This window comes from Malaclemys terrapin, chromosome 1 (assembly GCF_027887155.1).
Source record: "Malaclemys terrapin pileata isolate rMalTer1 chromosome 1, rMalTer1.hap1, whole genome shotgun sequence".
Lineage (NCBI taxonomy): Eukaryota > Metazoa > Chordata > Testudines > Emydidae > Malaclemys > Malaclemys terrapin.
This window is the reverse complement of record NC_071505.1, coordinates 163,927,421-163,939,711: the sequence shown is the minus strand read 5'-3', so window position 1 is coordinate 163,939,711 and position 12,291 is coordinate 163,927,421. Positions and strand designations below refer to the sequence as shown.

Below are 12,291 nucleotides of genomic sequence, written 5' to 3'. Positions count from 1 at the left end.
TTCAGGCATCTATTTTGAAAAACTTTGGCCGTAATGTTTCCTCCAGTTTCTCCTTACAAATGTAAAATGCATCAAAACTAAATAAAATAAGTGCTGGAGTTCTGTGTGAAATGTTATTTATTCTGTTGCCTAGGAAATCATTGTGACTATTGAGAACGTCATTGTTGCCCGGCTGGAGTCAGAGAGGTTGTGTACCTCCAAAAGAACGCTGCTAGGACTCAGAGCAAACAAACAGCTGCTTGAACTGACTGCTGATTCACAAACACACAGCATCAATTCTGAGCAAGAGCAACAACTGTCTATCCTGGATCAAGTAATGAAGGGACCTATTGTTACCTACTTAGGTGGCATTCCAGGTGAATTTTATTTCTTTTCATTGATGTGAATGAATTCGTCTTACTCAAAATCCTGGGTTGTTGTGGTGTGGTGGTGGTTTTTTTTTTTTTTTTTTTAAACAATTATCTATTTTTATCCTTTATTTTTGAGTCAATTTGCATAGCTTTTGATGCAACCTGATAGCTCCTTAATGTTACTATTGAAGTATCTTAACAGCCCAGCAGCAGAGCTTCTCTCTAAAGGTCTATTTTTGGAAGTGACCCCATGGCACCTATTCCCAGGAGAAAATGGTGGTGTGTTGTGAGGTTTTTTTTGTTTTGTTTTGTTGTGCTTAAGAGTGATGAGAACTCCTGAAGTGCCATCTACCGATAGTTTCAAGAAACTGCAGCAGCTTTAGATATTGTCTAAACCATCCATTTAAAAATAACTGAAGGAGAGAAAGATGGGAGGAGGAAACAGGGAAAATAGGGATACAACAATCATACTTTCAGGTGGTGGTTGACAGCCTCCATGATAGGGAATTTGAAAGTTAAGGGGATTACTCAATGTTTTGTTTAAACAATTTGTAAGTGAATTTTCAGCCCAGCAACTCCTAACTTGTGCAACCATATCTGAGCAGGCATGCTAATGGATGCGCATCAATGCCATGAGGCTTTAGATTTGGAAAATTATATGCTAACTTGAAACCTGGGGTGGGGGAGACACCTAAATCATAGGGAGGTTCTTAGGCTAAATTATCATTGGTAAAAGTTTTTGACATCCTCTGGCTAAAGGGACTATAGGGAAAGACAAAGTATTAGCTTCCCCAGAGATCTTAGAAGTTTGATAGACAGTTTTGAATTGGCATCTATTTTCTGTGTTGTATGTTATGTAAAAACAAACCTGCCCCAAGAGGCATATCCAGCCCCCGTTCTCTGTAGTTTCAGTGGGAGCGGAGTGAGTCAGCTGCATGAGAGGTATGGAGGGTAGAGTTGCCAATTTTGGTTTGACGTATTCCTGGAGGTTTCATCACAGGACAATCTTTAAAGATTAATTTTGAATTCCTGGAGATTCCAGGACAATCCTGGAGGGTTGACAACCCTAGTGCTGGCGGGGGGGGGGAGAGGAGAGGAAAGGAAAGGGGAGGTGCATACCCCTTGCATGGCAGGGAAACTAGCTGTACATGGGGTTTCTTCAAGGCAGTGCACAGTGCACAGGTAAGGCCAGCATATGGGCATCTGGGGCCAGAGAATCAACTGCTGCATCCTCTCCACCCTGCCACCACTGTAGAACAGTGGCTCTCAACCTTTCAGGATGACTATACCCCGTAACTTAAAAATTACTTGCTTACAAAATCAGACATAAAAATACAAAAGTGTCACAACTCTATTACTGAAAAATTGCTTAGTTTCTCATTTTTACCATATAATTATAAAATAAATCAATTGGAATATAAATATAGTATGTACATTCCAGTGTACAGTATATAGAGCAGTATAAACAAATCATGGTCTGTATGAAATTTTAGTTTGTACTGGCTTCGCTAGTGCTTTTTATGTAGCTAGTTGTAAAACTAGGCAAATATCTAGATGAGTTGCTGTACCCCCTGGAAGAGCTCTGCGTACCCCTGATTGAGAACCACTGCTGTAGAGGAAACACATTACAACTGCAGATGCTACTGCAACCTTGGGGCTGCATTGTCAGTCACCTCTGCAACCTCCTAGTGTGTGGGAAGAGAGGAAGAAATCTGTTCCCCACAAGTCTTATTGCACACCCTGGTAATGAGGGTGTGAAGGTATTGCGGTATGTAGGCACAAAAGAGGGTTACAAGAAGGCATGGGAAGGATATTTGTCCTGTCTTAACTTTTGAATATGTATTGTGATGGGGCAAGGCCAGATGGCTACAGTAAAGTAGTGAGGAACAGGTATGTTAGCCCCAGGCTAAACAAATCCCTGGTACCATGGTAACCAAATGTCAGTTGCTCCAGGTTAATCAAGACACCTCGGGGCCAATTAAGATCCTTCTAGAAGGCAGTGGAGATAGCTAGATTGATTGGGACACCTGAAGCCAATCAAGGACTGGCTGGAACTAGTTAAAAGCCTCCCAGTTAGTCAGTGAGGTGTGGGGTCAGGAGTTATAGGAGGGAGTTGTGCTGTTGGAGGAATGCAGTAGTACGAATCCATATCAGGTGCAAGAATGGAGGCCCTGAGGTAATTGTGAAGAAGATATTGAGTGGGGGCTGCTGTGGGGAAGTAGCCCAGGGAATTGTACATGTCCTATTTCCAAAAAGTCAGCTTCCATAGCTGCTACTTTTAGGGTCCCTGGCCTGGAGCCCGGAATAGAGGGCGGGCCCAGGCTCCCCTCTCTGATTAATCACTGATACTGAGAGACAACAGAGACTGTGCGAGGGAGGGTTGTTTCTCCTCACCTCCCTTGTTGGCTTATGATGAAAATGGCTCACTAAGCTGTGACCCTGGCCTCTAGAGAGAGAGAGAGAGAGAAGGGTTATGTGGAGGGTCACAGTGAGCCTTTGAGGCTAGCAAAACTCCGCCAGGAAATGCAGGACCCACGGAGTCAAGGACAGAACTTTGTCACAGTATGCAATGGATTGAAAACCAAAATAAAGCTAGCAGCAAACTAGATGGGTGCTGTTCAAATTTGATCTTCACCATCCTCTATACTTCGACAAGAGACCACACCAAATACTGCACTAACATTAGTTACTGTGAGTGGTAAGCCATCAATGTTTTAATTGTGTCCACTGTGTCTAAACAAAGAGATAAGCATTGGCTTTATTAGTAGACATCAGTAAATAGACTACTTGAACCACACTACGTTCTGAACAAGGAAGTTTCAGCTAAAAGCCTTTTTTAAAAGAAAACTGAAGAAAGGAACACAGTTGCTGTGAATTCCAAGAAGTTCTTTACACAGTATTTAAACACAGCTATTACAAGCACAGTCAGGCCCATTGACAGCAATTTCGGGCCCCAAGGCAGAACAGTCAATGGGCCCCCACCCATGCACAAGCTGCGCCCACACAAACATGATCTGCCTGATATTTGGGGCTGGCTGGTGCCCAACGAGCTGCTGACTGCGCTGCTGGGCGCGCTCTTCCGGCACAGGCAGGGCTTCTACATGCCCACCTGGTCGGGTTGCCAACTGTATGATCGCGCAAACCCAAAGACCCTTTCCCCACCCCTGCCATGAGACCACGCTCCTGTCCCACGCCTTCTCCGAGGCCCCACCCCCTACTCACTACATTCCTCCACCCTCCATCGCTTGCTCTCCCCCACCCTCACTCACTTTCACCAGGCTGGGGCAGTGGGTTGGGGTGTGGGGTGCAAGCTCTGGGAGGGAGTTTGAGTGCAGGAGGGGGTGCAGGGTGCAGGCTCTAGGCTGGGGCAGGGGGTTGTCACTTACCTCGGGCGGCTTCTGAAAGCGACCGGCACACCCCTCTGGCAGGGGCTTCTAGGTGGGAGGCCCAGGGGGTCTCAATGTACCGCTGCCTGCAGGTACTGCCCCCGCAGCTCCCACTGACCACAGTTCCTGGCCAATGGGAGTTGCAGAGTCAGCACTTGGGGCGGGGGCAGCACGTGGAGATCCCCTGTCCCCCCCCACCCCCCCAAGGGCCGCAGGGATATGCAGGCTACTTCTGGGAAGGGTGCGGGGCGAGGGCCAGCAGGAAGCCTGTCTTAGCCCCGCTGTGCTGCTGGCGGCAGCTGGGGGTCCCCAGGCCCTTTTAAATCTCCGGGGCCCCTGGGCAATTGCCCCCTTTCCCTCCACCCCCCGTTGGCGGGCCTGAGCACAGTGCTAACTGCAGTGTAAACAAAGCTGTAAGAAATGAGATGCTGGTTTACATTAAGTATCCCTATTTGCTAATGAGCCAACAGTCCCACTTGGAGAACGTGTACTTGGAGAACGGGGTACAAAATATATTGGAAGGACAGAACAGGTCGTGCGGGGGGGGGGGGGGTGAGCGGGAGTGGCACTATATGTGAAAGAAAATGTAGAATCAAATGAAGTAAAAATCTTAAATGAATCCACATGTTCCATAGAATCTCTAGGGATAGTAATTCCATGCTCTAATAAGAATATAACAGTAGGGATCTATTATCGACCACCTGACCGGGACAGTGATAGTGATGATGAAATGCTAAGAGAGATTAGAGAGGCTATCAAAATAAAGAACTCAATAACAGTGGAGGATTTCAATTATCCCCATATTGACTGGGTACATGTCACCTCAGAACAAACTGCAGAGACAGAATTTCTCAATACTTTAAATGACTGCTTCTTGGAGCCGCTGGTACAGAACCTACAAGGGGAGAGGCAATACTCGATTTAGTCCTGAGTGGACCGCAGGATCTGGTCCAAGAGATAACTATTACAGGACCGCTTGGAAATAGAGACCATAATATAATAACATTTAACATACCTGTGGTGGGAAGAACACCTCAGCAGCCCAATACTGTGGTATTTAATTTCAGAAAGGTGAACTATGCAAAAATGAGGAGGTTAGTTAAACAGAAATTAAAAGGTACAGTGACTAGAGTGAAATCTCTGCAAGCAGCATGGACACTTTTCAAAGACACCATTATAGAGGCCCAACTTAAATGTATACCCCAAATTAAAAAACACAGTAAAAGAACTAAAAAAGAGCCACTGTGGCTTAACAACCATATAAAAGAAGCAGTGAGAGATTAAAAAGGCATCTTTTAAAAAGTGGAAGTCAAATCCTAGTGAGGTAACTAGAAAGGAGCATAAACACTGCCAAATTAAGTAAAAATGTAATAACAAAAGCCAAAAAGGAGTTTGAAGAACAGCTAGCCAAAAACTCAAAAGGTAGTTGTCATGGACTCAGAAGTCGTGCCCACTCTTGGCCCCGTGCAGTCCGTGGGGGGAACCGCCTTCAGTGAGCCAGCCCTTCTCGGGGGTCCACTCTCTCTCTGGGGTTAAGCTCCTCCACTCCTGGAGCCACACCTCTCTGAGCATTAGTATGCCTGTCTCTCGCCGTGGGCCCCCTCAGGGAATCCACTCACTCTGGACCCCCGGGGCTTCCACTCCCAAAGGGAATAATGCAACCCTGTTCTCTAGACTGGAGTGACCCTCAGCCAGCGTAAGACAGGAGGGTTTATTGAGGGTTTGAACACAGAAATCCACAGTAATAACAAAATGTTTTTAAGCATATCCGAAGCAGGAAGCCTGCTAAACAACCAGTGGGGCCCCTGGACGATCAAGATACAAAAGGAGCACTTAAAGACGATAAAGTCATTGTGGAGAAACTAAATGAATTCTTTGCTTCAGTCTTCATGGCTGAGGATGTTAGGGAGATTCCCAAACCTGAGCCGTCCTTTGTAGGTGACAAATCTGAGGAATTGTCACAGATTGAAGTGTCACTAGAGGTGGTTTTGGAATTAATTGATAAACCTAACAGTAGCAAGTCACCAGGACCAGATGGCATTTACCTAAGAATTCTGAAAGAACTCAAATGTGAAATTGCGGAACTATTAACTATGGTTTGTAACCTGTCCTTCAAATCAGCTTCTGTACCCAGTGACTGGAAGATAGCTAATATAATGCCAATATTTAAAAAGGGGTCTAATGGTGATCCCAGCAATTACAGACCGGTAAGTCTAACATCAGTACTGGGCAAATTAGTTGAAACAATAGTAAAGAATAAAATTGGCAGACACATAGAACAACATAAATTGTTAGGCAAAAGTCCACATGGTTTTGTAAAGGGAAATCATGTCTTACTCATCTATTAGAGTTCTTTGAAGGGGTCAACAAACGTGGACAAGGAGGATCCAGTAGACATAGTGTACTTAGATTTCCAGAAAGCCTTTGACAAGGTCCCTCACCAAAGGCTCTTACGTAAATTAAGTTGTCATGGGATAAGAGGGAAGATCCTTTCATGGATTGAGAACTGGTTAAAAGACAGGAAACAAAGGGTAGGAATTAATGGTAAATTTTCAGAATGGAGAGGGGTAACTAGTGGTGTTCCCCCAGGGTCAGTCCTAGGACCAATCCTATTCAACTTATTCATAAATGATCTGGAGAAAGGAGTAAACAGTGAGGTGGCAAAGTTTGCAGAGGATACTAAACTGCTCAAGATAGTTAAGACCAAAGCAGACTGTGAAGAACTTCAAAAAGATCTCACAAAACTAAGCGATTGGGCAAAAAACGGCAAATGAAATTTAATGTGGATAAATGTAAAGTAATGCACATTGGAAAAAATAACCCCAACTATACATACACTATGATGGGGGCTAATTTAGCTACAACTAATCAGGAAAGAGATGTTGGAGTCATTATGGATAGTTCTCCGAAGATGTCCACACAGTGTGCAGCGGTAGTGAAAAAAGCAAACAGGATGTTAGGAATCATTTAAAAAGGGATAGAGAATAAGGCGGAGAATATCTTATTGCCCTTATATAAATCCATGGTACGCCCACATCTTGAATACGCGTACAGATGTGGTCTCCTCATCTCAAAAAAGATATACTGGCATTAGAAAAGGTTCAGGGAAGGGCAACTAAAATGATTAGGGGGGTTGGAACGGGTCCTATATGAGGAGAGATTAAAGACACTCTAAGCAACTTGGCTTATAGCAGAGTAAACTCAAGCAGGTGATATATCTGTCAAAGGCTATGTCTCAAGGTCACCCCCTTGCGTGGGTACCTTACTTACCTTATACATTGTTCTCTGGGCAACAGCAATCCTGGAGTTTGATTCTGGAGCATGGGGTGCATCTCTTTAGCTCTACTTTTTAGCAGGTCCACTCTCTTCTGGAGGGCATATAAAGCAGTCCAAACAAAAGGAAAATACGTCCACAGCCCCCTTAACTTTGGGCCTTCATCCTCATGCAAGGGAGAGGGAAATAGTTTTCAGTCTCGGCCACAGGCAGTCTCGGTTCCCACTCACCTGCATTGCTAAAGCCAAGGCTTAGTCCCTGGGGGTTACAACAGAAAAAACAGACCAGCCCATCTTCCTCAGAGGGCTCGGGCCAGCCTCATTCTCCAACTGTTCATCAGTTGGAAACACAGGACCCCAATCTGGAGTCACTAGCTCTGCTTGTTTCAAAATATCATCCCAACTGTGCTGAATTCTTCCTTTTTAAGGGCCTTCCCCCAGGCCTGAGAAGCCACACAAATGCAGCAGGTTGGGGCTGATTGGAATCACAGGAATTAACCTCTTCTTGATTTGGGGGTGGGGGTAATCTGCCCCACTACAGTATCATGCTTCCAAAGGAAATGGGAGAATCACAATCACTGAAAAACTTCCCGGCAAGCCTGGATGATAATCAACGATAGGTTCTTTAGAGATAACCACATTGTGCAGGAGTGTTGGATGACATTGTTGAGATCAGCTTCTAACCCAGTTGATTCTAGTTGCTGAATGTGCTCATGACCAGATCCTCAAGGGTATTTAGATTCCTAACTCCCATTAAAATCAGGTGAGTGAGTTACGGTCCTAAATCTCTTTGAGGATCCAGATCTTGGATCAATTCCAACCTACCTCACAAGAAGTTTGTTGTACCCTATGCCTCACAGTAATTCTTGCTTGAGCATTTGTAATGGAATAAATATATTGTTCGCTGACAATACATCATTGGTTGACATTTCCCTAGTTTAACCACTGAATAGATTAGAAATGGAAAGTGTGGGACTTTTACAGAGAAGTCACTGGAAAGAAGAAATGATTAAACTAGTTTGTAGAGTTCTCATGGGTCCCCTGTTTTTGAACAGTCGATTGGAATCCAGAGCAGCTTTTTGGCCTGATAGAAAGATTATTCTAACAGTGAACTTTAAATACATAAACATCTGTTACTAGGTCAGGACAAGAAAATTGGGGATGCCAGGAAATATGGTATTAACACTCTCCAATCAGTAAAGTATATATTATTTTGAAAATCTTCCATTTTGTTAGGTTTTTAGATTAGAGGAAGGTTCTAGTGCAGTGGTCCCCAAACTGTTGGGCATGTTGGTGGCAGGGGGGTAAGGCAGGGCCTGGGACAGCCCACATGAGGAGTGGGGAGGGGGCGCCCTCTAGCCTCGCCCCCAGCTGCCAGCCCCCCCCCCCCCACGGTTCTGCTCCTGGCCGCAGCCCTGGCTGCTGTTCCAGCCCCATCCCCGGCTGCGGTTCCAGCCCCATCCCCATCCCTGCCTCACCCTCGGCCCTGGCTCCCGGCCCAGCCCCAGCCTCAACCCCCTTAGCCCTCTCCGTACTCTTCCCCCCTGCTCCCAGGAGCTGCAGCCCCAGCTCCTGGGATGGGTGGTGTGGTGTGGACGGGGGGGGGGGGGGGGGGCATGATGTGAAAAGTTTGGGGGCCACTGTTCTAATGCATATTGCAAATCATCCTAACCTTCCTCAGTTTGTGAACTTCATCTTAAACACTCAAACAAGGGGAAGAGGAGTTTATGGAGTAAAGTGAAATGTTTTCTATTAAGTTGCCATTTCCTGCTATGGATCATTGACTCATGAGAAATGGGAAGTTTCCATGTTTTTACGCATCTGAAAAGCACATAGGATGTTGGAAGCCTTGGTGTAATTCATTTAATGTGGTTTCTGTGCAGATGTTCCCGTTGGTGCTACACTACTGACGGCCTTTTATAATGGCTGCATGGAGGTAAAGGTCAATGAAGTACAGCTGGATCTGGATGAAGCCTTCTCTAAACACAATGACATTCGATCCCACTCATGTCCACTGATTGCAAATGAAATGAATGAATTCTTAAATTAGCATTCTCCCTTCAGATATAATTTGTGTAATGAATCTCACGTCATAATGAAACCTGTATTATTTTACTCAAGATGTTCCGAGAAAGAAGTTCAACTGGAGTGTTTCTATCCCCTTAACGTAGTTTGTGAAGATAAAAAAACAACCCACTTTTTTCAGTGATAAAAGGACATGATGAAGACTAAAATTCTGTGAAAATGTTCTTACCCATGTCAGTGATTAAATCTAGTTTAAAGATGTTAAGATTTCTTTTAGGTGGAACCCTCTTTTTTTCCCCACCATTGTTGTGGTTCCCTTTTTGTATTTTACCCAGCTTGAAGAGTCAAATCAGGCCAGTCTGGCTGTCACTCTTGGTTCTGATGCTTTAGCACAAAGCTGTGGTGTTTGGGTTGCAAGTGCTACCATCAGGTTTGAATCTAAACAAAACTGTGTTCATTTAACTTTCAAAAACAAAATGAAAATGTCGTAGAAGGTTTTGGAAAATGTGTGCTTTGAAAAGTCTAAAAGTTATAAGCCCAAGGTCCCTGTCATTAGACTTCTGAATCACAGCATTATTTTGGGGAGCAACATCCAAACCCAAGCTTTTAGTAAATATCACATCTTTTCTTAAAAGGAAAGAAATTAGTAAAGTGGCTTTGTCAGCCTTATAATGTACTGGACCAACTTTTCCACTCAAAACCTCCTTTTATAGGTACATTTCAACTTGTGTTACACACTTCCACAGAACATATCAAAATGACAGAAAATGATATTTGATTACTCCTTAGAACAGACTAGCTTAAGGTTAATATTAATTCTTTCCATGTTTTCCATCAAGGAATCCCAGCATTGTACTTCAAACTTCAAGGCTATCTGATTGTTTGATTCAGAGCTCCATTAAGAGGGACACACTGCCACACTTAAAAATTAATTCAGTACCATGCTATTATCAGAAAACAAAGGCCAGCAGTTTTATGCGGGTGAGTTGCACGGATGAAGCACCATCAGTCAGAGTTACAGGACATCAAATTGGAATTTACCAAGTAAAGCTAGGGGCCTCACTGGAAAACAAACAGACTTCCCCATTCAGGAGGAATCTCGCAATCCAGAGTTTCCTAGTCGCTCCTTCATACAGAAAGCTGTCAAACTAGTTCTCTCCTCAGGCCAATCCCTCAAAACTGGGGATAAAATCCCCATCACTTCTGCTTCTGGGGACCTATAGAGAGAGGGATACAGCTGCGTTTGAAAGCCATATTTCAGCAAGAGTTGTTTATTTAGAGGAAGCCCCAAATTTTACAGCCATGTCATGCTTAAAGCCATATTCCCCTCTCAGCCAGATTAACAAGGAAAGTTGATTAAGGCAGGAAGGAATGATTTTTCTGGGAAGTATCCAGTTCACACATTTCTGGCTTCCTTAATCTCCTTTGAGTGGGCTTTCCCTTCCCTGTTTCATTTTCACACATCCAGTAATTCTGGCTGCTCTAGCATTTTAGTCAAGCTGAACAAACAAACAAAGGAGAGAACAGGCATAAGCTGTGACTACCTTTCACCTCCAATCACAGAACTATTATCTATCAAAATACCTGAATTGGGGTCTGCTTCCTAGGGGCCTAATTGTAATATATTTGATGCCCCAGGATTAGAAATTTACTTACCAGGAGATGGATCATGCCATCCTTACTCACTTTGAGAACTATCTTAATCCCACTGAAATAAACGGGGTTCCTTGTGGTGTGAGGTACTGCACAATGTAAACATACCTCAAAGCATAAAATCTGGGCCTAACTTTTCAACTGTATTTTGTCGTCTGCTTTCCCACCTCCCTCTTTAACTTCACTTCTCACCCTGGCCTTACTATATAACATTATGAGTATAATGGATGAATGTTTTCTATGGTTTCCCAGGGAAGCCAGTCTCAGGTCCCTCACAGAGTTTGACTCAGCACCAGTACTGCTGCTCATTGGTAAAAGGAAACCTTAAAGATTACTTGAAGCAAGTCTCCAATGGCTAATCACCAGTCAGCTAATGACCCACCACTGTGAAGTGGCATCATGATGCAAAATTGCTTGTTTCTGTCTCCTTTAAATACTTATGGAAAAAATGCTACCGCCCACTGTACTTACCTTATTTGGACCCAATTCAGTAAAGCACTTAAGCACATGCTTAAGGCCAATTGAAATCAATTTGCATTATATGCTTCAATGCTGTGCTGAAATGGGGCTTTGGTGAATCAGACAATCTAAACATGCCATTAAATAATTACTGCATTTGCAATTTAGTAGCAACAGCCCCAGAAAGTCAGATTGTCCTCAGGAAAGTAGATCTTCTGTTTGTTCAGCTTCCTTGCCTTCACAACAATCACAGAAACATGAAATAAGAATGTCAACATGACAAACCTTTATGTCAACATGTATACAACACAAGAAAAAAAGTTTGGATTTTTTGTTTTCTAAATCCTAGAGAGACAGGAAATTAAGGAACATAGGAAATAGTGCCCCACTCAAAAACCTGTGTGATTTAGTGTGACTTAACTATCTGTACTTTGTTTCCTGTACGGATACTTTAGTGTATTCTCGTCTTACGTAAAGCTCTGTTGGATTTTTGAATGTGTAAGTGCCTCCATGTTTTAACATGCAATAAAGGAGAATCTACAAGTTTCTTTTCATTTCAAGGTGTATTTGCATATCTTTGATTCATTTAAACTGAACACATCTTGTTCTGATCATAAAATGTCTTATTTAAGAATCCGTGGTAATCTTCAGTATAAAACATTTCAATAACTCAAAGCTCATTTGCTGTTCAAATATGAATCCATATTCCCTAAATTAATGGTGGGTTTTATTAATGATTTAATATTGACAGTATCAATTAAACTGGGTTGACGTTACAGACAAGAAGCAAGATTAATGAGAGAAGTTTATCAGCTTCTGTATTTTCACATTTTGCATACTATATTTTGCACATTTTCTTGCACATGAAATCCAGATGTGGAGTCGAATTCTAATTTACATGAAGGCCCTTTAATACCTACATATACAACCACTGTAAGGTTCCTCATTTTCACCTTACAAAGCGAGTTCACTAAGGAATGCTGTTACACAGCCAGCGATCACCCAGTTGCCAAAAGCTTTGGGGGTGCCATACAATTGTCAATGGACAGAAACTGAATATCCAGCCAGACCACTTTAAGGACCTAGCTAGAGCAGCTCTCAGTCTGCAAGGAGACTACAATTTTCCAGACACAATTATTTATAGT

At 43.4% G+C, this 12,291-nt stretch overlaps 1 protein-coding gene across 1 annotated transcript in view; it reads left to right on the top strand.

Moving 5' to 3' along the window:
• The window catches only part of PROS1 (protein S), a 50,791-nt gene extending 39,091 nt beyond the window's left edge, over positions 1-11,700 (top strand). The window contains exons 14-15 of the mRNA XM_054046043.1: positions 134-356; positions 8,893-11,700. Coding sequence (XP_053902018.1) covers positions 134-356; positions 8,893-9,059 — 390 coding nt within the window. The 3' untranslated portion in view covers positions 9,060-11,700. The remainder of the gene's footprint in view (positions 1-133; positions 357-8,892) is intronic.
• The last annotated feature ends 591 nt before the right edge of the window (positions 11,701-12,291 follow it).